Here is a 26,495-nt window from a genome sequence, read left to right on the forward strand (position 1 = left end):
CTGTGGATTTCTGAACATAACGCGCCAAACAAACGGAGGTATTTTGGATATAAAAATCATCTTTATGGAACAAAAGGAACATTTATTGTGTAACTGGGAGTCTCGTGAGTGAAAACATCTGAAGATCATCGAAGGTAAACGATTAATGTGATTGCTTTTCTGATTTTCGTGACCAAGCTACTTTGATGCTAGGTGTTCATAATGTTTTGTCGAGCGATCAATAAACTTACACAAACACTTGGATTGCTTTCGCTGTAAAGCATATTTTCAAAATCTGACACGACAGGTGGATTAACACAATGCTAAGCTGTGTTTTGCTATATTGCACTTGTGATTTCATGAATATAAATATTTTTAGTAATATTATTTGAATGTGGCGCTATGCAATTCAGCGGTTGTTGATGACAATTATCCCGCTAAAGGGATGGGTAGAGTCAAGAATTAAGGAGGAAAGAAATTCCACAAATGAACTTTTACCAAGGCACACCTGTTAATTGAAATGCATTCCAGGTGACTAACTCATGAAGGTGGTTGAGAGAAGGCCAAGAGTGTACAGAGCTGTCATCAAGGCAAAGGGTAGCTACTTTGAAGAATCTCAAATCTCAAATATATTTTGATTTGTTTAACACCTTTTTGGATACTATATGATTCCATATGTGTTATAACATAGTTTTGATGTCTTCACTATTATTCTACAGTGTAGATGAGTAGGTGTGTCCAAACTTTTGAGGGATACTGTATATATATATATATATATATATATATATATATATATATATATATATATATATATATATTTGTTTTGTTGTTGCCTGTTTTACATGTTATTTTGGCATTAATACGTGTCACATATCAGTTTCCATACAATCTTTGAGTTAATAAAGCTGCATACTAACATGGTCTCTTTTTACTTTCTTGACTAAGGCAACTCCAAAATGCAAATGTTTCAGCCTAGCTCAGTGCTTTCTGTGGTGGTGGGGCAGCCAGCGGAATATACGGAGCGTAGGGGTTGGTAATGTTCTCTAGTTGCACTGTGATTGGCTCAGTGTTCGGTCACTCATGGGGACACTACTTCAATGCAAAATCCATGGGAAAAGCTTGAAAATTCAAGTGTTGCCATAGTGTTACATTAGAAGTGCCCATCCAAGAAGGCTCAAGGTCATTGGCTACAGATAAAATTACATAAAATCACGTTATATCTACTATAGCTTTGATTGGACTGATCATGTGTAACGCCCTGATCTGTTTCACCTGTCCTTGTGCTAGTCTCCACCCACCTCCAGGTGTCCCTATTATCCCTGTATATTTATAGCTGTGTTCTGTCTGTTGCCAGTTTGTCTTGTTCATTCAAGATTACCAGCGTTTTTCCTGTCAGCTCCTATTGTTTCCCAGACTCTCTTTACTAGTCCTCCTGGTTTTGACCCTTGCCTGTCCTGACCCTGAGTCGCCTGCCGTCCTGTACCTTAGCCCTACCCTGTATTTTCAACCCCTGCCTGCCTCGACCTGTCTTTGCCTGCCCCTGTTGCTACAATAAACAGTGTTACTTCAACAGTCTGCACCTGGGTCTTGCCTTGATCCCTGATATCATGTCAACATCATACTTTCAAAATATTAGCTAGCAAGCTAGAAAACCAGTCATCGTCATGAATCAAGTCGACAATCTACTGGCAAATCCTTTTCAATCCTTGTCATATGAAAATAAATTATAGATAAAATGTATCGGTAATCATTGGCCATTGGACATAAACATATTACAACAAGTTGGAAATCGCAAAATCAACAATGAGTGGTTTGAAAGGATTTAGTGGTTGCAAAGCACTAGCCCGCTATTCAGTGGAGTGGGTGTGTAGTCCAAGTCTGGGTTTAAGGGTCTCGTTTCCAAACTTTAAAGGATAAACATTCAACACCATGGGACAGAAAAAGTTGAATAAATTGGCCATGCTGTCAATCAAGCATGACTTCTGCCGCATTCAAAACAACTGAAAACTCAGAAATCTCAGACTTCAGCGAGTTCAATACAACTGGGAACTTGGAAAAACACGAGCTCCGACTGGGAAAATACATTTTGAACGGTCATTCAACACGGAATTCCAAGTTGGGAACTCGGGCCTCTTTCTAGAGCTCCGACCTAAATATCACGAACATCATGATTCGACCTTCCGAGTTCCCAGTTGTTTTGAAAGCACCATAAATCCAGAGAATGCCAGACTTTGATGACATAGTTTGATGACAAATTTGCCCACGAAGGGTTGCCTCACCACCTTCCTGGTCAAGGTGTGTCCAAAAATGTATTGTATGCTGCTGCATAAATGATGTAATATGCCAGGGAGATATGTATACTGTAGCTAAGATAGTAATACTAAGTGTATGTTGTGTAGTAAGTTGTTAGTAGCCCATGTGTCTCACCCTAATAATTTGGTCCCTTTCCCCCTCATAACTTAGCCTACTGTTCTGACCTGATTGTGCACATGTAGCCTATAGCCTGTTTTAGAGAAACGTAATCATTGAATATTGTAAGAGCTTTCATTGTCTGCTTATATGCCCCCTTTATTTATCCTAAGGTTCGAACTTGGTGTACAGGGAGAATACTGTAAGGACTTCCAATGTTTGTCTATGGAGATTGCATACATGTGTTCTCAATTTTATACACCTGTCAGCAACGGGTGTGGCTGAAATAGCCGAATCCACTAATTTGAAAGAGTGTCCACATACTTTTGTATATATAGTGTAATCTACATCCACTTGGACCATGGCGGTCCTGATTTGAAAGGTGATTTGAGGATTTCGTTGAGGGACAAACAACATGCCTATCAAGGGGTGACCTCATCAAGGACATGGCTTGACATCTCGGAAAGGCAGAATTGCTGAATCTTGGCCTAATTCCTACATCACACACATGCACATGCACATCAACAAAGTAAATGTATTTTGTACATCAATAAAGTGTGTTTATTACAAAATCTGAGATAACCCAACTTTACACTGTACAAGATACAACGTTGTTTACAGCTGTAGTAGTCATTTATTTACAAAGTTCTGCGTGTCAAAGTGATGCGCTAAAAAGGCATTTTTCAATCACTGTAAGCATTTATAGAAGTAAGGCAAAATACTTGAAACTTGATGTATTTACATTTTTGCAGATCAAGGGAAAGTCTTCATCTCTCTATCTAATGGTCATAGTCTACAGCATGGGAGTTGGAAACACTGTGATTCTACAGCTGCCACAGATGTTGCTAAGTCTGTACGTATTTGCAGAATACTGTTTTCTCTGTGTGTGTGTGTGTGTGTGTGTGTGTGTGTGTGTGTGTGTGTGTGTGTGTGTGTGTGTGTGTGTGTGTGTGTGTGTGTACGTGCGTGCGTGCGTGTGTATGTGTTTGTGTTTGTGTGTACGTGTGTGCGTGTGTGTGTGTCACAAAGAATGTGTGAAGGAGCGAGCATACATACGTATGTGTTGGTGGTTGTGCGTAAGAGAGACTGTTCCAGGTTTGGCATTAACTAAAGTTCTATAGCCTACATCGGGGACTCAAGGATGAGGGCATCGCACTGTGGGTCAAAGCCAACGCACCTTACCCAATGCCTATTTTACCGACCTCCCTGTCCCTTCAAAGCCTTGGCTACAGCCTGCTGCGTGTATAGCCGGCACAGGACACACACCCCCACACATAATCCCTATCAGGGCAGAGCAATGGACGAATAACAAGCCTTGATCAATACACAACTCGACAAGTTCATGGATGCAAACAAAGCTATGTCTGACTGTGTGTGTGTTGCACCTGGTTCCCTACATTAGAAATGTAACACTAAGTGACTTACCCTTATGTAAAACCAGACCATTCTGGTTCTAAACAGTCTTACCAAACAGCCATGATTATTTGTTTGGATCCATGAGACTTAAAATATGTCATATGCAGTAAACCATATATCTTGACTATTGAGTGTTTGACCCCCCCCCTGACCATGACTTGCTCTAAAAAGCCAGAAACCTAGACGGCAGTAGTGCTCCTTTTGTGAAGGACGAAGTACTAAACAACAGGATGTTAGAGGAGCTCATTGCTTTGGTTTACACTCGACAGGAAACCAGACCAGTCCAGACCAGCACTAACAGGTCATGCACTACTAAAGACGTTGTGTCAAAAGCCTTTTGAGACTTTTTGAATGTATAAAAATGTGTATTTGTGCTATTTCATTTAGGATTTAAGGTCGAACACCCACATGCATACACACATATAAATACTTGTGTATGAATACACACATGCATGCATACCGTATTTACAGTACACGAAAACTAGCCTATTACACCTTGAAGGATGGAATGAATCCTTGGCATAATCAGAGAAGAAGACATAAAAAGTGATGTCTTTTTAGGTTGATAATACTGGGCTGTGCTTTGTGCATGTCCCCCTGTTGGGAGTGTACACACACAGAGGGACAACACACTATCACCTGGCTGCCACACTCACTCATACTTCTGGTCATGTCACCAGGAGCCTGATGTTCCAATGCTGGTAGCCGGAAATCTTCAGTTGATTGTGTTTGGTTGCAAACAGTGGCAAGTCACTATTTATGTAACAACAAACTCAATCAAGTCTGCGTGATTTTATCGTGCAGCCATCCTAGGCGTGATTGTCCAGTTGTCCAGTCTGACCATCCTCAGAGACAGGTAACTCCTCGAGGAGCATCCCGCCATTGTGCAGTGGGCTGTCCCAGTATCCCAGTGTACCATTTACCCACAGGAGACCCTGGTTCAATCTTTAGTGGTACCCCCAGTGACTCCTGACGGATGTGATAGCCCAGGACGGGGAGGTCTGGAACTCAAGTTTACAACAGTGCGGCACTTCTTCTCTCCACCTCCCTACACAGCCAATTCTTTCACCCGTTCCACCACCACTCCTCCCACATCTACATCTGTCTCCTCTTCTTCATCCTCCTCTCCCAGTGTGGGCACACAGGGTGAGGGCAAGCATGGCATGGGGTGGATACTGACATTGACACTGGGGCTAGAGCTGCTGTTACCCGTGCCACCGAGGCTAACCATGCTGGCGCGAACTGTAAAGCTGGCGACAGAGTTGACACTGCCCAGTTTGGTGGGAACGCTGGCCTTGCCGCAGGAGTGGGCACGGCGGTTCAGGCTGGCAGAGCGCACCACGGAGGAGGTGGTGGCGCAGCCCGCGCTGTGGACCTTGCCCTCCAGGAAATAGGTGAGCATCTCACCCTTACCCTTCACGCTAACCTTCCCCCGGCACACCAGGTCATAGTTATCCCCCAGGATACGGTACACATCCTCTGTTACCTGGGGGAGAAAAGGAGGGAGCGCGAGAGAAAGAGAGACAGGGAGGGAGAGAGAGAGAGGTTAAACCACTGTCATACAGATAGATTTACTCACCAACACCAATCTACTCCGGGCCAATCCTCAAGCCTCAAACATAACTCCTAATTTAATACGGTACCTGTATCTTGCCAGGGACTCCGGTGCTGTCCATGCGACTGGCCACGTTCACTGTGTTCCCCCAGATATCATACTGAGGTCTCCTGGCCCCGATCACCCCCGCCACCACCGGACCCACGTTGATACCCACTCTCAAGACAAAGTCGTTGTATGACTGGTAGTTGATTTCATCCAGCACATCAAACATCTCAATAGCATAGTCTGCAACTGTGCTCAGGTGATCATAGACAGATCTTTTGTCCTGTAGAAAGGAAGTAAGAATATATATACTGTATGTCATAATCACATTCATTCATTGTCCTTGTTATATTCATATTTTTTATTTATTTATCAAACATGTGCAAGCATACACACACACACACACACACAACACACCTTTGTTCCGATGGTGGGGACTAGACCCACAGCTGCCATATACGTGCTGCCAATGGTTTTGATCTTCTCAATGTCCTTATAGCAATCTTTATCCATGAGCTGAGGAAAAAGAAACAAGATTCACAGCCATACACAGAAGAATGGAACACATTCTCCCAGTTAAGTAGCAGCCGAAAGGGCCTCACCTCGTCAAAATCAGCGATGATTTCATTGAGTAGTCTCAGACACTCTACTCCCATGTTGTTCCCATCCAGCTCAATGTAGAAGTCATTGAAGTTGGGGATGGAAGCAAACAGCACTCCGACTTGGGCATAGGACTGGTAATACAGATCCTATAGGAGAACAGATAATCACCCTTAGGCCATACATACAGTGCATTCGGAAAGTATTCAGACACCTTTACTTTTTTCCACATTTTGTTACGTTACAGCCTTATTCTAAAATTGATTCAATAATTTTTTCCCCTCATCAATCTACACAAAATACCCTATAATGACAAAGCAAAAACAGGTTTTTAGAAATGTTTGCAAATGTATTACAAATAAAAAACTGAAATATTAAATTTACATAAGTATTCAGACCCTTTACTCAGTACTTTGTTGAAGCACCTTTGGCGCCGATTACAGACATTCAGAGACTTGTTATGAAGACACTTTTGTGTTGTCTTGTCTGTGTGCTTAGGGTCGTTGTCCTGTTGGAAGGTAAACCTTTGCCCCAGTCTATGTTCCTGAGCGCTCTGGAGCAGGTTTTATCTCTCTGTACTTTGCTCCTTTCATCTTTCGCTCAATCCTGACTAGTCTCCCAATCCCTGCTGCTGAAAAACATCCACACATCATGATGCTGCCACCAACATGCTTCACCGTAGGGATGGTGCCAGGTTTCCTCCAGACGCTTGGCATCTAGGCCAAAAAGTTCAAAATGTTCTATCCTTTATGAAACATCAATGCTGTCTGTCTGTCTGCCTGCCTCTGTCTGTCTGCCTGCCTCTGTCTGTCTGCCTGCCTCTGTCTGTCCGTCTAGCTGCCTGTCCGTCCGTCCGTCCATAGGACTCACCATGTTTCTGGGGTTGGACAGGAGGAAGTGTTGAGCCACGTGAGCAGGAAGCAGGTTGAAAAGAATCCGCCTGTTGTCCAGCTTGACCTTCTCCATGCCATCCCTCTCCTCCTCTGCCTGACAATGCACACACACACGCACGCACGCACCCACGCACGAACAAATACCATATACTAATTTGAATAAAACTGGAACATTACATTCACCCCACAGTACAAATCAAGCCTGCAGTTCAAGGTTCTTACCATAAGGTGTCAGTAAAAGCTCTAAATGTACTCCAGGACTGAGGTGCTGGTAACAGCCAACGTTATGGACAAGGAGCACTAGGTAGAATCAATAGCTATAAGTTCCAAACCATAGAATTAAGAATTATAATATTATATAGCAATGTAATAGGATCTCTATGGTCCCAACCGAAAGCCAGCCCCTACTAGAGACCTATCGTTGTCCTATCGTAACTAACATTCCAATATCAGACACCACCACTCTGCCCGCAGCTTTAACAGCCAATAGCCTGGCTGTTACACACAGTGACACACACACAAACACACACCTGTGTGGCCCAAAGAAAATCCAGTCGTAGTTTGAGGTCCAGTTGTCTGGAGTGGAGGGCCAGGGCACTGGTGAACAGCAGCAGGGATAGGATGGGCTCATATCCCCGGATCTGGAGATTAGACCCCCCACTGTGGGACAAACCAACAGAGAAGTCAGCAATATAAGTAGGTACACAGTTAGACTGTACCACATCATAAATTAATAGGGGAAGTGGGGAGCTGTGGATAGACCAACTGAGACGTCAGCAACATGATACTGTAGGACGGTACCAATTCAGTAATAAAAGGGGGAGTGGGTGACCAGATAAATACAGTGGGCTGTACAACTTCACAAGGGGGATGTGGAAAGAACCCCCACTTTGTGAGAACCAACTTTGATGTCAGTCAAATGTTATGTTTAGTATGGATCCCAAACCAATCCAAATGTGGTATGCATCAGTCAGAAAAACGATTCAAATGTTATGAATCGGGGAATCCCATTCTTTAATTAGTTTATTTTTACCTTCCGAAAATACCTCATATTTTGTGTCAACTGATGTGTCCTCTTCTTCAGTGTGTTGTGTTGACTGTGTTGACAGTCATTGATCTACATGTCATTTCGAATGCCGAGAACAACCCTATGGAATATCAGTAGCCTGGTCAAACTGTACACTGTGCCAGCTTCGCGCCCTGACCATCGTCAGGAGGAAGGCGGCCTGTTTCTGATTTAGCAAATCTGAGCGACACCTTCAGCATTCAAATGCTAAAATGGCATGTGTGGTATTAGGCTTTATTAGTTATGTGACAACCTGTGTCATTTGATAGGTTATTGTTATCTGTTCACTGTTGAAAATGGTGTTTTACCAGAATAAAAGGAAACTAATGGAGACCCAACTCTCATGTGGCTATATCCCACCTGCTGAACGGGGCTTACAATTGATTTCATTTTGATTGTTCGGGTTCACCATCAGCAATCGTCTTTGTAGTTTTGCTTTAAAAAAAATCTGTTTTATATGATGATTTTTATATGGAGAATGGAAAATGAATGTGTTTATGCAACAACAAATTGCATGGAATCGTTCTTGAATCAAACCGAATCGCACCGAATCATTTCAAACTAAAATGCATTGTTCCTGTATCGTATCAGAGCCCATGTATCTAGATACGTATCGATTCATCTTGAAAGGGAAAGATACACATCCCTAGTAAATGTGTGTATCCTCTCTTTCACCTGACAGTGTGTGTGTATGTTCTGTCTTCTCTCTTACCTTGCGGTGCGTCTGAATCCGCTGAGCTCCAGCACAGTGACATACAGCACCCCCAGGAGGAGCAACAGTGCCATCTTTGGCATCCAGGATACGCGCAGGAAGAGCGCCAGTGTCAGCGTGCCCACAACGCATGACAAGAAAGCGTAGCGGGCACCGTCACATGGCAGCTCCATCAAAGTACGGTTGAAGCTGCGTAGCGGGCCTGCTGTATCCATGTTGACAATGGAGCTGTTGGAGTGGTGGGGACTACCCCACAGCCACGGCATGCAGCCCACCTGGGAGAAAAACATAGGAGAGGAGAGGAGAGGAGAGGAGTATAGAGGAGAGGAGAGGAAAGGAGAAGAGAAGAGAGGAGTATAGAGGAGAGGAGAGGAAAGGAGAGGAGAAGAGAAGAGAGGAGTAGAGAGGAGAGGAGAGGAGAGGAGAGGAGAGGAGAGGAGAGGAGAGGAGAGGAGAGGAGAGGAGTATAGAGGAGAGGAGAGGAGAGGAGAGGAGAGGAGAGGAGAGGAGAGGTGGCAAATGTTAATACCTCTCGAGCAGTAATTCAAAGGTTGGTTCTTTGCATATTTGATTGACATGACATTTACATTCATGTGTTCAAGAGTACTGCAATGAATATAATGAGTCTAGGTGGTTTAGTGCCATGTTGTTAACCCTACTTACCACACAGGCCTGGGCTACAGCATAGATTAAGAGCACTATGAGAACACACAGAACAGTACGGATCTGAATAGTGAGGCACCCTGGAAAACACTGAGAGAGAGAGATTGAGAGAGAGAGATTGAGAGAGAGAGATTAAGGAGAGAGAGAGAGAGAGAGAGAGAGAGAGAGAGAGAGAGAGAGAGAGAGAGAGAGAGAGAGAGAGAGAGAGAGAGAGAGAGAGAGAGAGATTAAGGAGAGAGAGAGGGGATAGACACAGAGAGAGAAAGAGATTAAGGAGGAAAGGTGAGGGAGACTGGTAAGAATTTGAATTTGAAAATACATTACATTTGTATAATATTAGCTGAGGGGATTGGGAAAGTCGGAAAAAGTAAAACTGTCAACCTCAACGAAAGCTGAAATTAATAGACTTAGCATTGAGTTTGAAGGAAAACTGAGTGTGATTTGCAAAGTTTTCTGAAGGCCATTGACATCAATATACATACACCAGATTCCCATTATAGACTACTTATGAAAATATAATTGAATATTTGCCTATTTAAGCTGAAATGTTTTATATTTGCTAAATTAAATTTACCAGCACCAACTTACGACAAATTATTTATAGCTTGAGCCAAGAGTTTCTCGTGGCCAATTGACCTGCCAAAGGAAAACTACTTACAGCTAATGAGCCAGTCAAAAAAGTGAGTAAGTGAATAAGTAAAAGAACGACATGTTAAATCAGATGGTGACCAAGGCATCAAGCAGGCATTTACCTGTAATTTAGTGACATGCAGGTACATGATACAAACTACTAGGAAACAGATGCAGGTGACCAGTAGGACCAGAACCACTGTTCCCCTGGTGACAGAAGCAGGAGAGAGGAGGAATAGAGTGGAAGAAAGAGGGGAGAGAGAGAGGAGAAGAAGAAGGGGGAGAGTTAGTGGACAGAGCCTGTGGAAGTCAACTGAAAAGGCAGCAGAACCAAAGAGAAGAGAAAGATATAGTGTGTTCTGCGGGGGGGGGGGGGGGGGGTGAATGGCAAGCAACTCTAGTTGCTAGAGGGGTGGGAAGGGGTGGGGTTGGGGGACGGGAGGTTAGGTGTGGAGGCTCACTTCTTTTTGTTTATTTTCCTTTACATACTAAATGTATTATTATTATTAGTTAACTCTGTAATATGGTCATAATGATCAATACTTTGTATTTATGTACCTTTTTAAAAAAGTTTTCTCTTCTTGAGTAGCAGCCCACAGGTGAATATGAACTGAATATAAAATTATATGAATTTCTATATTGTACCAGTAATACCCACTCCCCACCCGCCCATAAAAAAAGGCAAAATAAATAAACATTTGGTCACAAAAATAAATAAATCATACAATAAAATGAAAGTGGGAAAGAGAGAGCTGCAGAGGGAGCTGCAGAGAGATATACAGAGAGAGAGCTACAGAGAGAGCTACAGAGAGAGATAAAGAGAAAGATACAGAGTGATACAGAGAAAGATACAGAGAGAGCTGCAAAGCTGCAGAGCGATACAGAGAGAGAGACACAGAGAGAGAGCTGCAGAGAGAGCTACAGAGAGAGCTACAGAGAGCTACAGAGAGAGCTACGGAGAGAGCTACAGGGAGAGCTACAGAGAGAGCTACAGAGAGAGCTATAGAGAGAGCAACAGAGAGCTACAGAGAGAGCTACGGAGAGCTACAGAGAGAGCTACAGAGAGAGCTACAGAGAGAGCTACAGAGAGAGTGTGTTGCTGTCAGACATCATATAGTAAAATGAAAGAGAGAGATCGAGGGAGAGAGTGAAAGAGAGAGAGAGAGAGAGAGAGAGAGAGAGAGAGAGAGAGAGAGAGAGAGAGAGCTACAGAATGAGTTGCTGTCAGATATCCTCTAAAAATGTAATGCATACTGAGAGAATAGAGGAGTAGGATGACACCTCTAATAATCTAATACATACTGTGGTAGGATGATATCCTGTAATAATCTAATACATACTGTGGTAGGATGATATCCTGTAATAATCTAATACATATTGTGGTAGGATGATATCCTCTAATAATCGAATACATACTGTGGTAGGATGATATCCTGTAATAATCTAATACATACTGTGGTAGGATGATATCCTCTAATAATCTAATACATACTGTGGTAGGATGATATCCTGTAATAATCTAATACATACTGTGGTAGGATGATATCCTCTAATAATCTAATACATACTGTGGTAGGATGATATCCTGTAATAATCTAATACATACTGTGGTAGGATGATATCCTCTAATAATCTAATACATACTGTGGTAGGATGATATCCTCTAATAATCTAATACATACTGTGGTAGGATGATATCCTGTAATAATCTAATACATACTGTGGTAGGATGATATCCTCTAATAATCTAATACATACTGTGGTAGGATGATATCCTCTAATAATCTAATACATACTGTGGTAGGATGATATCCTCTAATAATCTAATACATATTGTGGTAGGATGATATCCTCTAATAATCTAATACATACTGTGGGATGATGAGAAAGTAGACAAGGCCGAACAAGGCAGCTAGGATTAGAGAGAGGACAACAGCGCTGGAGAAGTACTCATCATGTAGCTGGTGGTACTGTCAGAGAAACCAGAGAGAGGGATGGCTCAGATATATGCAAAACAAGGAATTATGCAGACATGGATGCAATGTCTATGAAAGAGTCCGATTCAAAAGTAATTTTATTTATTGTGTTGCAGAGTGTGCAGTTGTGTGTGTGTGTACATGTGTGTTGTAAGTGCAGTACAGTAACTCACCCTCTGCTCGCGCTCAGAGCACTTGTACATGAGTGTAAGGAAGTTGAGGTCAGCTGTGTCCGACTCTGTCTGCCTCGCCTCGATCAGACGACCAATGTAGCGGTTGACCCGCGTGCCCGGGCTGGCCTGGCTCACGTTAGCTGACACCGAAGTCCGGTTCCGCAGTTTATCTGGAGCCGTCCGCAGGGCCCTCCGCTGTGGCACAGCATTGTGGGAAACGGAGTCCTGACTTAACTACGTTCAGAGGGTTTGATACCAGCTGTTCAAAACAATGGAGCTTGGAGGAAAAATACTACGGGGCTTTTACTGTCTATTGTTGAGGATCACTGCGGGGTAGAGAAAGTTTATATCTAACTGCATGTAGGTAGGGTTGTGACGATACCAGTATCGCAATATCGCAATATTTGATTTTCCATGTCAAAAAATAAAACACAAAACTGAAGGTCTTTGGACCTTAAAAACCTACTTTAAGTCAAATATTCTGTGCTGTAGGTGTTTTTTAAGAAAAAAGACTCTGGAGGACAACATAATAATGTTTGTTTCAAACATTAGGGATATTTTACTCAAGAAATTAAATCTTCCTCATTGTTTTGTTTCCTTGCCACGATACGTTTGAGTATCGCGTTACTGGTATTGTGACAACCCTATTTAGCAGATATATCACAAACCATTCAACAACAATATTGACCATGGAGTAAGAAGAGATTTGTTCTAATTGTATTCAAAAAGGCCAATGAAACAAAGTCAATCATTGTGGTTGACTTGACTTCACATTTGTCAATAACTGACATCAACTTAATAAATGCTTAACTTCACACAACAAACAAAAATCAATTGTTCCCTCTACAGTTAACATTCATTGTTCCATCTACAGTTCAGTTAACATTCATTGTTCCCTCTACAGTTAACATTCATTGTTCCATCTACAGTTCAGTTAACATTCATTGTTCCCTCTACAGTTAACATTCATTGTTCCCTCTACAGTTCAGTTAGCATTCATTGTTCCCTCTACAGTTAACATTCATTGTTCCCTCTACAGTTCAGTTAACATTCATTGTTCCCTCTACAGTTCAGTTAACATTCATTGTAGGTATTTGGACATAAATAACGGACATTTTCGGAACAAAACAAACATTTATTGTGGACCTGGAATGCCTGGAGTGCTTTCTGATGTATATCATCAAAGGTAAGGGAATATTTATCATGTAATTTTTTGTTTATGTTGACGCCATCTTTGCGGCTGTGGTGTTTTTACTTTTGAGCGCCGTCTCAGATTATTGCATGGTGCTGGCGGTCATCGTCACCTTCCTACTAGCCGCCACCGATCCCTTTTTAGTTTGTCTGTTTGTTTTGTCTTATTAGTTTCACCTGTGTTCTGTTGTATGGCTTAATGAGCTTCCCTATTTTAAGTATGTGTACCCACCCTTGTTCTGTGCGGGATTGTCTTTATGTTACGTGTGTGCGTTTTAGGTAGAGGTGGATATATTTTCAGAACTTGGCACCCTGTGTTTTTGGGTAGTCACTTTGTTGTCCGCGCCCTGTGTTGTTGGGCTTCTCATTTGTGTGTGCCGTATTAAAGAGCACTTTTCACAACTGGAACTCTCTGCGCTTGATTCCTTCACCCACCTAGTCCCGCGTGACAGTTGAATGATGTGGCTATGCAAAATCACTTGATGTTTTTGGAACGAGTGAATCTAACGCGCCAATGTAAACTCAGATTTTTCAATATAAATATGAACTTTATCAAACAAAACATGCATGTATTGTGTAACATGAAGTCCTAAGAGTGTCATCTGATGAAGATATTTCAAGGTTAGTCATTAATTTTATCTTTATTTCTGGTTTTTGTGAATGCTATATTTTGCTGGAAAATGGCTGTGCTTATTGTGGTTATGTGGAGACCAAACATAATCGTTTGTAGTGCTTTCGCTGAAAAGCTTATTTGTAATCGGACACTTTGGTGGGATTAACAACGAGAATAGCTTTAAAATGATATAAGACACATGTATGTTTTAGGAATTGTAATTATGAGATTTCTGTGGTTTGAATTTGGAGCCCTCTATTTTCACTGGTAGTTGTCATATCGATCCCGGTATCAGGATTGTAGCCATAACAGGTTAACAGTTATTGTTCCCTCTACAGTTAACATTCATTGTTCCCTCTACAGTTCAGTTAACAGTAATAGTTCTCTCTACAGCTAACATTCATTGTTCCCTCTTCACTTTACATTCATTGTTCCCTCTACAGTTCAGTTAACATTCAGTGTTCCCTCTACAGTTCAGTTAACATTCATTGTTCCCTCTACAGTGAACATTTATTGTTCCCTCTACAGTTAAGTTAACATTCATTGTTCCCTCTAAAGTTCAGTTAACACTCATTGTTCCCTCTACAGTTCAGTTAACATTCATTGTTCCCTCTACAGTGAACATTCATTGTTCCCTCTACAGTTCAGTTAACATTCATTGTTCCCTCTACAGTTCAGTTAACATTCATTGTTCCCTCTAAAGTTCAGTTAACACTCATTGTTCCCTCTACAGTTAACATTCATTGTTCCCTCTACAGTTCAGTTAACATTCATTGTTCCCTCTACAGTTCAGTTAACATTCATTGTTCCCTCTAAAGTTCAGTTAACACTCATTGTTCCCTCTACAGTTAACATTCATTGTTCCCTCTACAGTTCAGTTAACATTCATTGTTCCCTCTACAGTTCAGTTAACATCCATTGTTCCCTCTACAGTTCAGTTAACATTCATTGTTCCCTCTACAGTTCAGTTAGCATTCATTGTTCCCTCTACAGTTCAGTTAACATTCATTGTTCCCTCTACAGTTCAGTTAACATTCATTGTTCCCTCTACAGTTCAGTTAGCATTCATTGTTCCCTCTACAGTTCAGTTAACATTCATTGTTCCCTCTACAGTTCAGTTAGCATTCTTTGTTCCCTGTACAGTTCAGTTAACATTCATTGTTCCCTCTACAGTTAACATTCATTATTCCCTCTACAGTTAACATTCAATGTTCCCTCTACAGTTCAGTTAACAGTCATAGTTCTCTCTACAGCTAACATTCATTGTTCCCTCTTCAGTTAACATTCATTGTTCCCTAGACAGTTCAGTTAACATTCAGTGTTCCCTCTACAGTTCAGTTAACATTCATTGTTCCCTCTACAGTTAACATTAATTGTTCCCTCTACAGTTCAGTTAACAGTCATTGTTCCCTCTACAGTTAACAGTCATTGTTTCCTCTACAGTTAACATTCATTATTCCCTCTACAGCTAACATTCATTATTCCCTCTACAGCTAACATTCATTATTCCCTCTACAGCTAACATTCATTATTCCCTCTACAGCTAACATTCATTATTCCCTCTACAGCTAACATTTATTCTCTGACCCAATTAAACACCCTTTTTCTTAAGTGTCCATAGGAAGTAAATATCATTATTATGTGGGGCAGCAGAGCAGAAGCAGTGATTTAACACCAGAGAGAAGGAGGATACATCCCAGATGGCAACCTATTCCCTTCATAGTGCACTATATAGGGAATAGGGTGCCATTTGGGACGAGTGAGTCTTCCTGGATGAAGGCAGAAAGCCATTGAGCTGTACCACAGTATCACAGTGTGAGAGCCAGTGGGTAGGCAAGGAGAGGCTGGAGAGAGTGGCAGGGGGGTGACAGAGTGAATGACGAATGTTGCAGAAGGTTAACACACACCCCATTGACTTCATCCTCATCATCCTTCATCCTTTAACACCTCTCACTTTTTGTTGGTTGTTTCGGAGGTGTGTGTGCATTAATTATGCTAATGAGTATTTATATGTCTATGTTAAAAGCCGTCTTTCTCTCTCTCTAGTCTCTCTCTTCAGTTTCTTCCTCTATCTCCCACTCTTTCTCTTGCTTTGTCTCTCTCTCTCTCTATTTGTCTCTCTCTCTCTATCTTCCTCTCTCTATCTCCCACTGTAATATATTCCCCAGAGGATGTGAACTTCTACATATGACCCAATCGTTTGGAGATGGTCTGGGGAGCATAGGACAGTCATCACATCATACACCCACGCCTGCTCTGAGCATACTCATCCTTTCTCTCCTTCCTCCTCTCCTGTCACCCTCTATCTCTCTCTCTCTCTATTTCTCTCCCCAAGTCTGTGTCATTTCCAACAACCTGGAGAGAGAGTTTGTGTGTGGCCTGAATCCTAATCTTTCATTCTGTGTCGAGTATATTTACACTTTGTCATTTTCCTCTCCTGTGTATTGTCTTGTCTATGTCTACATGTTTTCATCCAGGGTTATCACGAAGCAAATGGAAACAGTTTCAAACTGTTAGAGATGATCGCATGAACTTTACATAGTCACAGCTCTATGACATATTACATAAGTGTAACCACATAGAGGTAGGTGAGTGTACCAAGTTTTATGCTTTTATCTGAAAGTGCAATATTCATTTGGTTCTCCTCCTTTTTCCACACACACCCACACAGACCTGAGCATCTGCATTTAAATACCCTGAGCATCTGCATTTCAATACCCTGATTATCTGCATTTCAATACCCTGATTATCTGCATTTCAATACCCTGATTATCTGCATTTCAATACCCTGATTATCTGCATTTCAATACCCTGATTATCTGCATTTCAATACCCTGATTATCTGCATTTCAATACCCTGATTATCTGCATTTCAATACCCTGATTATCTGCATTTCAATACCCTGAGCATCTGCATTTCAATACCCTGATTATCTGCATTTCAATACCCTGATTATCTGCATTTCAATACCCTGATTATCTGCATTTCAATACCCTGATTATCTGCATTTCAATACCTTGAGTATCTGCATTTCAATACCCTGATTATCTGCATTTCAATACCCTGTCCATCTGCATTTAAATACCCTGTCCATCTGCATTTAAATCCTCTGTCCATCTGCATTTAAATCCCCTGGCCATCTGCGTTTAAATACCCTGTCCATCTGCATTTAAATACCCTGAGCATCTGCATTTAAATACCCTGAGCATCTGCATTTAAATACCCTGTCCATCTGCATTTAAATACCCTGTCCATCTGCATTTAAATACCCTGAGCATCTGCATTTAAATACCCTGTCCATCTGCATTTAAATACCCTGTCCATCTGCATTTAAATACCCTGAGCATCTGCATTTAAATACCCTGTCCATCTGCATTTAAATACCCTGAGCATCTGCATTTAAATACCCTGAGCATCTGCATTTAAATACCCTGAGCCAGAGTTGAACTGTAGCCAGACCTCAGGATTTCTTCACAAGAATAGCAGGTCAAGTAAACACACTGACACTTAGCCAGATTACCACAGGATTTGAAAGTAATCTGATGAAGGTCAACTAAGTCTAGGTGGCTGGGACTCCTCATCGAGGACACACACACATTCCCCCCACACACACATGCACGCTCGCACACACTTGCACGCACACACACACGTGTGTGCTATGTCAACACACACATGCGCATACAACGCCTCTCCCTGTTTCTACATTCCCTAACACAATACACACTCATGTACACACAAAAACACATTTCATGTATACACACACATACAACTTCTCTGTCTCTACACTCCCTTACATAACACAAACACAGAAAGCCCTTACCTTGTCACCATCCTCACAGTTCATGGCGTTTGAGAAAGGTATCTCGGCCTTGAACATCTTCCTACAGTGCATGAGCTGCACCAGCAAGTAGCACACCGTCTTAAACTTCATCTTTTTGGCAGGTTTTATATCCGAAAGAATCAATCCTGGAAATATCTGTCAACAAACAAGCAGTGAGAGCAGGTGTTAAGATACACACTATGATACAGGAGATACACTTCAGTAGATATGGTTTCAACCCAGATTACAGAACACAAACACAAACACACAACTGTGGCGTCTCTTTTCTCTCTTAGATGAAGTAGAGTTGTCGGTGCGTCTATTAAGAGGATTAACCAAATCTGTGTCTTAAAAGGCACCCTATTTCCTATTTAGTGCACTTGTTGAAACGTGGTGGACTTCATGGAGAGTCATTTGGGCCACAACCTTAGTCAAGGGTCCCACCACTCACAGAGGAGGAGAGTAGAAAAAGACAGGGTGGTTGAACGGCCCTCTGAGACACGGTGACACTGCTGTAAAGGTTCATGTAAGGATCCACATACATACACTTTTACATCATGTGAAACCTGGTGGATAACAGTGCACAATTGCTAAAGAAAAGTTGTGCACTCATCTCTCCTTCCTTGTAGATTTATTAGCCAACGCTTCGGCTGAAGAGCCTTGACTGTTTCATTTATCTTCCGCTAGTCAGCAGTCTCAGCACCTCACCAGACTGTGCATTGTTCATTTCTTTACAGTGTACCATTGGAATAGCCAAGCAGCATATAATAAATACACAGGCGTCAGGCATCCGGAAGTCAGATCCTCTCTCCAGACCTAATAAAGTCTGCAAGACGAGGGTAGGGTAGGAGAAGGAGATAGCAGGTGAGGAGATAGATAGATCCCGACGAACAGTCTTGTGCTGACGTTGCTTACAGAGGCAGTTTGGAACTCCGTAGTGAGTGTTGCCACCGAGAACAGACCATCTTTACGCACTTCAGCACTCAGCGGGCCCGTTCTGTGAGCTTGTGTGGCCTACCACTTCGTGGCTGAGCCGTTGTTGCTCCTAGAAGTTTCCACTACACAATAACAGCACTTACAGAACATCAGCGAGACTGTAAGGGAACCCATCTCATCTGAACAACCCTACCAACGTGAGGGAGTGACAACTCAATGAAAACGTACCAAACACTTTCTAGTATACACACAGCATATGGAACATGTAGGCCTACTCTTATACAGCACTAAAATACTGTCTTTCCAGACCTATTAAGATGAAAATGCAGGCTAATGAGAGGTTAAGTCTTTTTTAAATCTGGATGTAAAATTGACTATCTATCCTAACTTCTGGCAGTCTTACTGCATCTGTCCATGTACAGTATGCCAAAGTTATGTGCAGTTCATGTATATATTTCCAAGTATTTCCAATGTTATGTCGAGTACTGTATATCCAAGCATGTTCAAGTATGCCCAAGGTTATGTCCCATACTGTGTTTCCTAGTCCAACTAAGAATGCTAGTATAATAATTTAGTAATAATTTGGTGGTTGCTTATATTTGTCCTATTTCACAAATGTACAATTGATACGTACGTGTGAATTAGAAATATATTTTTTTGCATATCCCAACTCCCCCTGAGACACCCTCAGACAGTGTGGTCACGGACAGGGTCAGTCATTATCAGTGACGACCTTAGAGCAATTAGGGTTAAGTGCCTTGCTCAAGGGCAAATCGACAGATGTTTCACCTTGTCGGCTCAGGGATTACAACTATCGACCTTTCGGTTACTGGCCCAATGCTCTAACCGCTAGGCTACCTGCTGCCCAAAATGCGAGTTCCCATACCGGGAGTTGAACCCGGGCTGCCTGGGTAAAAACCAGGAATCCTAATGGCTAGACAACTGCGAGTAGACTTACTTCATGTTCCACAGATGTCATCACTGAACCTAAGTTAACTACTATAAGACCAAATGAGATCTGTGTCCTAAAATGTGTCTATTTCTACTTTGCTTCATAATGTAAACACACATAAACACTCATCCTCACACACACATACAAACACCTCTAATCCTACACACACATATACACTCCCATGCAGGAGATCCCACATACTGTACACACACACACACACACACACACACACACACACACACACACACACACACACACACACACACACACACACACACACACACACACACACACACACACACATGCACGCACCCAGACACACAAGCACACACACGTACGCAGACACAAACACACCTTCCGTCGGTGAGTTGGCACAATGAAGAAGGTCTCGATCTGGTGTTTGAGGAGGAAGGCATTTCTCTCATGACCGTTGCCTGGTTCAACCTCATAGTCTCCATTCAGGGAGTCCAGGGTCGCCTTGGTGATGTGGACCTTCCTGGTGGAGAAGGAGAAACACAAACAGTCAGCCTCATGTGGTGCTACCTACTGTCATTGTGCTTTAGAGCAAGGTACTTAATCCCTAATTGCTCCAGAGGTGCTGCTCACAGTCTGTGTTGTGTGTGAAGTTGTTGTGTGTGATGTTGGGACAGTAGATTTTGGCATGGTGGTAACTGGTACTAACCCAGGCAGTCCCCCTGCCTCCATCACGTTAGCCAGTGTGACATCGTTGGACCACACGTCATACTGCCACTTCCTCAGTCCCAGGACCCCACACAGCACCCGGCCCGTGTGGAGACCCACACGCATGTTCAGATTCACCTCGGTGGCCTCCGCTACCGACCTGCAGGTGCACGAGGAGAGTAATTACAATATTAAAACATTGATACTGTGTGTATGTGTGTGTGATTGTGTGTGTATGTGTGTGTGTGCGTACGTACGTGTGTACCTGCCTGCCAGCCAAGTGCCAAGTCCCTAAGTGTGCCTGCATTCATGTGTGTGTGAGTGTGTGCATACGAGTAGATGTTTGTGTGTACTATAGCATTCCTGTATACAAATAATTTATTGCCTTATGTCATAAATTCCACAAATGTTATTCTTCCATGATAAATGGTGCTGCTCCTCTTCACCTAATAATATAGAAAGGCCAGACAGCTGAGTTCTAACCTCTCTCTCTCTCTCTCTCTCTCTCTCTCTCTCTCTCTCTCTCTCTCTCTCTCTCTCTCTCTCTCTCTCTCTCTCTCTCTCTCTCTCTCTCTCTCTCTCTCTCTCTCTCTCTCTCTCTCTCTCTCTCTCTCTCTCTCTCTCTCTCTCTCTCTGGAGGAAAAAGTACATGTTCTGGGGAGATAAGCCAGAAGGACAAAATGGTTGCTACTCCGGATTCTAAACTATTTTTTACTTTTTTTAATAATGTAAGAGTGCAGACAGAGGAAAATTCCACCCGTATGGAGGGAGCAGGGTGAGATTTAAGAGCAATCTTTAGACTCTAAAATAAACAGGGCAAAATGCTATACTAGTCCACCAATGGGAATATAAATGAATATGCATATGAATCTACCGTTAACATAGAAAGGCATGTGTTTTCATTGTGCATTGTAGCTCTATGTGTCTGTGTATAGTCCTATATTGTCTGTTTATGAATACTGACATCCTGTGTGGCCTTGTGCACATAGAGCCATATAAGACCAAGTCCATGGCCGTGCATTTAATACGGGATGGGATAAAGCTTTTTGAAGTGTTGAGCTCTTTTTTCTTTCTCCAAATTGTGCAGGACATGCAAATGAGACAAACACTTTCACGCTTCATAAGGAAGCATCCAAATACATTTCCATTCCCGCGCCCTCAAATGAGATTCCACTCTCAACTCTATCTGCAGTCTTGACATGTATTCATAGCAGCCATTGACAATCACACTAAGGAATCCTTCAGCCTGGACTCACTTGAACCACTGTGGTTTAGATGAGAAGAATAGAGAATAGCAAAAATATCCCCAGTCTTCAGTTGGGCCTTTATCCTTGGTCAAACCAAATGAATCAATATAATGGCTGAAAGCCATGCAGCAGGCTCATTCCATAGAGCCATACAGAGCTATGTGATATGTTGTCCATCACAACTCAATGTGCCTGTATCTAGGGCTGTGGCAGTCACAAAATGTTGGTCTCATGGTAATTGACCGTTAATTATGTAAACACATCCCCCAGGCTTCCACACACAGCCTACAAGACACTGATGCAGACCTCTTGAACAGCTACATTTTTAAAGTCTAATAAACCCATGTAATACAGCCTACACCTTCACAATAGCTCCATTATTTATTTTAGACAGGTCTAAAGAAGCATGATATGAAGAAAATGAAGTCTATTTCAGTAACGGTTTTCCTCCTCTTCTGACGAGGAGTATGAAGGATCGGACCAATGCGCAGCGTGGTAAGTGTTCATGTTATTTTATTAGAACAGAAACACTAAACAAAATAACACAGTGAGTGAAACGAAAACGAAACAGTCCTGTAAGGTGCAGCAACACAAAACAAAAAAACATAGAACAACACATAGAATGCCCACCCCAACTCACGCCCTGACCAAACTAAAATGGAGACATAAAAAAGGAACTAAGGTCAGGGCGTGACAATTTCAGAAGAACAGAATAGCATTCTCTGAGTTGTCCTTATGTTAGGTCCTGATCTGGCTATGCCAAATGGCTGTGTGCTACACTAGTTCATTTAGCAGACAGGTGACGTGGTAACCATGGACGACCCATACAACCTGGGACATCACATCACATCAGCCCGGGACCTGGCCAAGAACAGGACGTCATGGAGAGACAAATGCTGCAGCGCTACGCTCCAAGGTGCTAGCAATGACTGAGTGAGTGTTTACCAGAAACCTATAGACTCACGTGATGGTGTCGATCATGTCCAGGCCCATCTCCACGCAGCAGTGAGCGTGGTCAGTCTTGGGCTGGGTCAGACCTGACACACAGTAGTAACAGTCTCCCAGGATCTTTATACGCCTACAGTGGTTCTCCTGTCAATCAGAGACAGAGACGGGTGTAGAGAGAGAGAGAGAGAGAGAGTAGAGAAAGAGGGCTATATAAAGCAGGCAGACAGGCATAGAGGCATTCAGTTACTGTTCGATTGAATGTTGTAATGGGCAAAACGTGTGACTTTGAGCGTGGTATGATTGTCAATGCCAGGCACGCCGGTTCCAGTATCTCAGAGTCGGCCAGCCTCCTGGGCTTTTCACACACGACAGTGTCTAGCTTTTACTGAGAATGGTGCGACAAACAAAAAACATCCAGCCAGCGGACGTCCTTTGGAGAAAACAGCTCTTTGGTGAGAGGTTGAAGGAGAATTGCAAGAATCGTGTAAGCTAACAGGCAGGCCACAAACAGGCAAATAACGGAGAGCTCCAGTGGTGTGCAGAACAACATCTCTGAACGCACAACTCGTCGATCCTTGTCACGGATGGGCTATTGCAGCAGACGACAACACCGGGTTCCACTCCTATCAGCTAAAAACAAGAAGCGGCTCCAGTGTGCATGCGATCACCAACACTGGACAACTGAGGAGTGGAAAAACATTGCCTGGTCCGACAAATCCCGGTTCCTGTTGTGTCATGCAGATGGCAGAGTCAGGATGTGGCGTAAGCAGCATGAGTCCATGGCCCCATCCTGCCTGGTGTTAACGGTACAGGCTACTGGCAGTGGTGTACTGGTTGCTCAATTGAAACCAATTCAGCAATGTTTCCATGCCCCAAAGAATTCAGGCGGTTCTGGAGGCAAAGGGGGGTCCGATCCGGTACTATGTGGGTGTACCTAATAAACTGGCCACTGTGTATACACATAAGCTTTCTAATATTCAGAGCAGTATGCCAGACCTACGATGTTAGATTGCCTGGTGCCCTCTATCTCATATTCAACCCCTCCCTATCTAATATCCATTCCCCTAAACCAGTGGTTCTTAATCCTGGTCCTGGGGACCCAAAGGGGTGCACGTTTTGTTTTTTCCCAAGCACTACACAGCTAATTCAAATGATCAACTCATCATCAAACTTTGAGGATTTGAATCAGGTGTGTAGTGCACCCATTTGTGTCCCCAGGACCAGGATTAAGAACCACTGCAAGCCATTCAGGGAACATGCTGTATGTTAACATACTGTATGAAAATCTGTGCATCTGAATTGGGTCTTATATCCATATACAATATGCACTAATGTGCAAATACACTATGACCTATCCGGTCCCACTTTAAACAGAGTACAATTTATAAAGGCTTTTTATAGCATACATAAAGGCTTCATAAGCACCACATATATGCTTCACAAATCATCTATAAGCATATGTCATACTAGGTCTTTAAATATACATATGTCATAATCTATAAATGGTCTGTAAACATACATGTGTCACATTTTGCAATTCATTCTACAGTTAGAATTGTTAAGTCCTTATGCCTTTCATTTCATTTGTTAAGAACCTTGAAATGCATGTGTTGTATCAACGTGCTATATAAATACAATTTGATTTCATGTCGCACTTTATACACCCTTTGTAGAGTATCCCATATGTTTATAGATGATTTGTGAAGCATTTATGTAGTCCTTATGAATCCTTTATGTATGCTATATAAAGCCTTTATAAGTTGTACTTCATTTATAGGGGTACTACACATTCGGTAGGCTACTGTGCGTGATGTACACACTAATGTGAACATACTGTATATTGCATCATGTTCTGCACAGCACACAATTCTTATATATTTCGTACTTTTTTTTAGGTAGTTTCTTAAAACTGCATTGTTGGTTAAGGGCTTGTAAAGTAAGCATTTCACTGTAAGGTGTAATGCCTGTTGTATTCGGCGCATGTGACAAATAACATTTGATTTGATTTGATATAAAATGTCATCAAATGAAAACAGATAAAAACAGTCTCCACTCCAACTAGTATCATCAATGTAGTATAATGTAGGCTACTGTGTGTGAAGTACACACTAACGTGAACATACAGTTTATTGCAAGATGTACTGTACAGTGCAATTCCAACTTAAGTAAGGAAATGCTTCTAAGCGCAGAACCACAAGAGTCCCCACTCCATCATATCATATGATCAGTGTTGTAGACGTTTGTTGGTGAGTCACACCGCCTGGCTGCCTGCCTGGCTGCCTGGCATGATGTGAAGCTGTGCTCTGTTCTGGGATGAAAGGTGCGGTGGATGTCTAACCCATCATTAAGGATCTGTGAGCCACAGACATCACTGTGAGCTAGCTGAACTAGGGGTGGGGGCTGGGGTGCTAGGGGCAATACAATATCCCAGCTCCCATTGTTTTTCCATGGAAGGGATGTGATCGTGGGCTGAGCAGAGCATGTGAACAAAAAAAACTCAGAAGAAGAACGTGGAGATGGAAGCTCTATTTCTAACATTCAAGTCTATTTGTGTTCAATGAGGGAGAGAGAGCCAGACAGACAGACAGACAGACAGACAGGCAGACAGACAGACAGACAGACAGACAGACAGACAGACAGACAGACAGACAGACAGACAGACAGACAGACAGACAGACAGACAGACAGAGAGAGAGAGAGAGAGACAGACAGACAGACAGACAGACAGACAGACAGACAGACAGACAGACAGACAGACAGACAGACAGACAGACAGACAGACAGACAGACAGAGAGAGAGAGAGACAGACAGACAGACAGACAGACAGACAGACAGACAGACAGACAGACAGAGAGAGAAAGCCCCTTGAATTTAATTGAATTGAGAGAGCTTGTTAGCTGCGTAAAATATGGTTTTACTTTCCATAATTGTACCTACAGGTTGCACACGCTTTGTTATCGCTGAGTGGCACTGAGGCATATTTCTTTCAAGTCAGATACTGTCTTTAAAGATAAACAAAAAAAAAGGAAATTCTCTGTTTTGATATGAGCTTAGCAGCAATAATGAATGATGAAAATAATGTGGAAAAACTCTGATTCGTCTAACGGACAAAATCATAATTCATCATAAATCAAATCACATTATATTTGTCACATGCACCGAACACAACCGGTGTAGACTTGACTGTGAAATGCTTACTACAAGCCCTTCCCCAATAGTGCACTTAAAAAGTAAGTCAATTAGCAAATAAAAATAGAAAATAGTAGCATAATAGACAACAATAACGAGGCTATATACCAGGGGTACCCAGTCAATGTGCAGGGGTACGAGGTAGTTGAGGTAGTATGTACATGTGTAGGTAAGGGTAAAAGTGACTAGGCAATCAGGATAGATAATAAACAGAGTAGCAGCAGTGTATGTGAAGAGTGTATAAATGTGAATATGTGTGGCGTCAATATGTATGTGTATGTGTGTTTTGTGTGTATGAGCATAGGTAGTGTGTGTGTGTGTGTGTGTGTGTGTGTGTGTGTGTGTGTATGTGTGTGTGTGTGTGTGTGTGTGTGTGTGTATGTGTGTGTGTGTGTGTGTGTGTGTGTGTGTGTAGAGTCCAGTGAGTGTGCATAGAGTCGGTGCAAAAAAGGGTCAATGCAAATAGTCCGGGTAGACATTATCAGTCCCGAGATCCTAGCAAAAATCAGCTTTTCATTTATCTGACTTATATTTCAACTCACAATTAAGTGTTTTACCATTTTCTTTTCAGGACAACCAGTATAACACAAAATAATTTGACAAAAACAGTTCCATTCATGAGTTTTATTGACAAATGTAAATTTTAAAAAAGGTAAGTCATAGCAAAAACCTGATCAAAAGGAATTTATATGAACTCTGTAATTAGAGAAATGTTTTGCTCACTGGGAAATGAATATCCAACTAGTCAGCGTTAACTGTGTGGAGTTTGGAGTTTGACAACAACTATGTGAGCTTATTA

At 42.2% G+C, this 26,495-nt stretch overlaps 1 protein-coding gene across 2 annotated transcripts in view; it reads right to left on the minus strand.

Annotated features, from left to right (window-relative positions):
• Positions 1-3,956: 3,956 nt before the first annotated feature.
• LOC139387182 (adenylate cyclase type 1-like) overlaps positions 3,957-26,495 on the minus strand; it is a 53,130-nt gene continuing 30,591 nt past the window's right edge. Inside the window, exons 5-19 of one of the 2 annotated variants that reach the window (XM_071133246.1) lie at positions 22,523-22,650; positions 20,313-20,471; positions 19,985-20,126; positions 17,743-17,898; positions 12,118-12,312; positions 11,841-11,938; positions 10,091-10,175; positions 9,339-9,428; positions 8,676-8,950; positions 7,428-7,557; positions 6,875-6,991; positions 6,007-6,153; positions 5,822-5,920; positions 5,448-5,687; positions 3,957-5,290 (exon numbers count right to left, since the gene is read on the minus strand). In XM_071133246.1, the coding sequence (XP_070989347.1) occupies positions 4,853-5,290; positions 5,448-5,687; positions 5,822-5,920; positions 6,007-6,153; positions 6,875-6,991; positions 7,428-7,557; positions 8,676-8,950; positions 9,339-9,428; positions 10,091-10,175; positions 11,841-11,938; positions 12,118-12,312; positions 17,743-17,898; positions 19,985-20,126; positions 20,313-20,471; positions 22,523-22,650 (2,499 nt within the window). In that variant the 3' untranslated portion in view covers positions 3,957-4,852. Of the gene's footprint in view, positions 5,291-5,447; positions 5,688-5,821; positions 5,921-6,006; positions 6,154-6,874; positions 6,992-7,427; positions 7,558-8,675; positions 8,951-9,338; positions 9,429-10,090; positions 10,176-11,840; positions 11,939-12,117; positions 12,352-17,742; positions 17,899-19,984; positions 20,127-20,312; positions 20,472-22,522; positions 22,651-26,495 lie in introns of both variants that reach the window. The other variant, XM_071133245.1, reaches the window with a different exon arrangement.

The sequence above is a fragment of the Oncorhynchus clarkii genome, chromosome 28 (assembly GCF_045791955.1).
Source record: "Oncorhynchus clarkii lewisi isolate Uvic-CL-2024 chromosome 28, UVic_Ocla_1.0, whole genome shotgun sequence".
Lineage (NCBI taxonomy): Eukaryota > Metazoa > Chordata > Actinopteri > Salmoniformes > Salmonidae > Oncorhynchus > Oncorhynchus clarkii.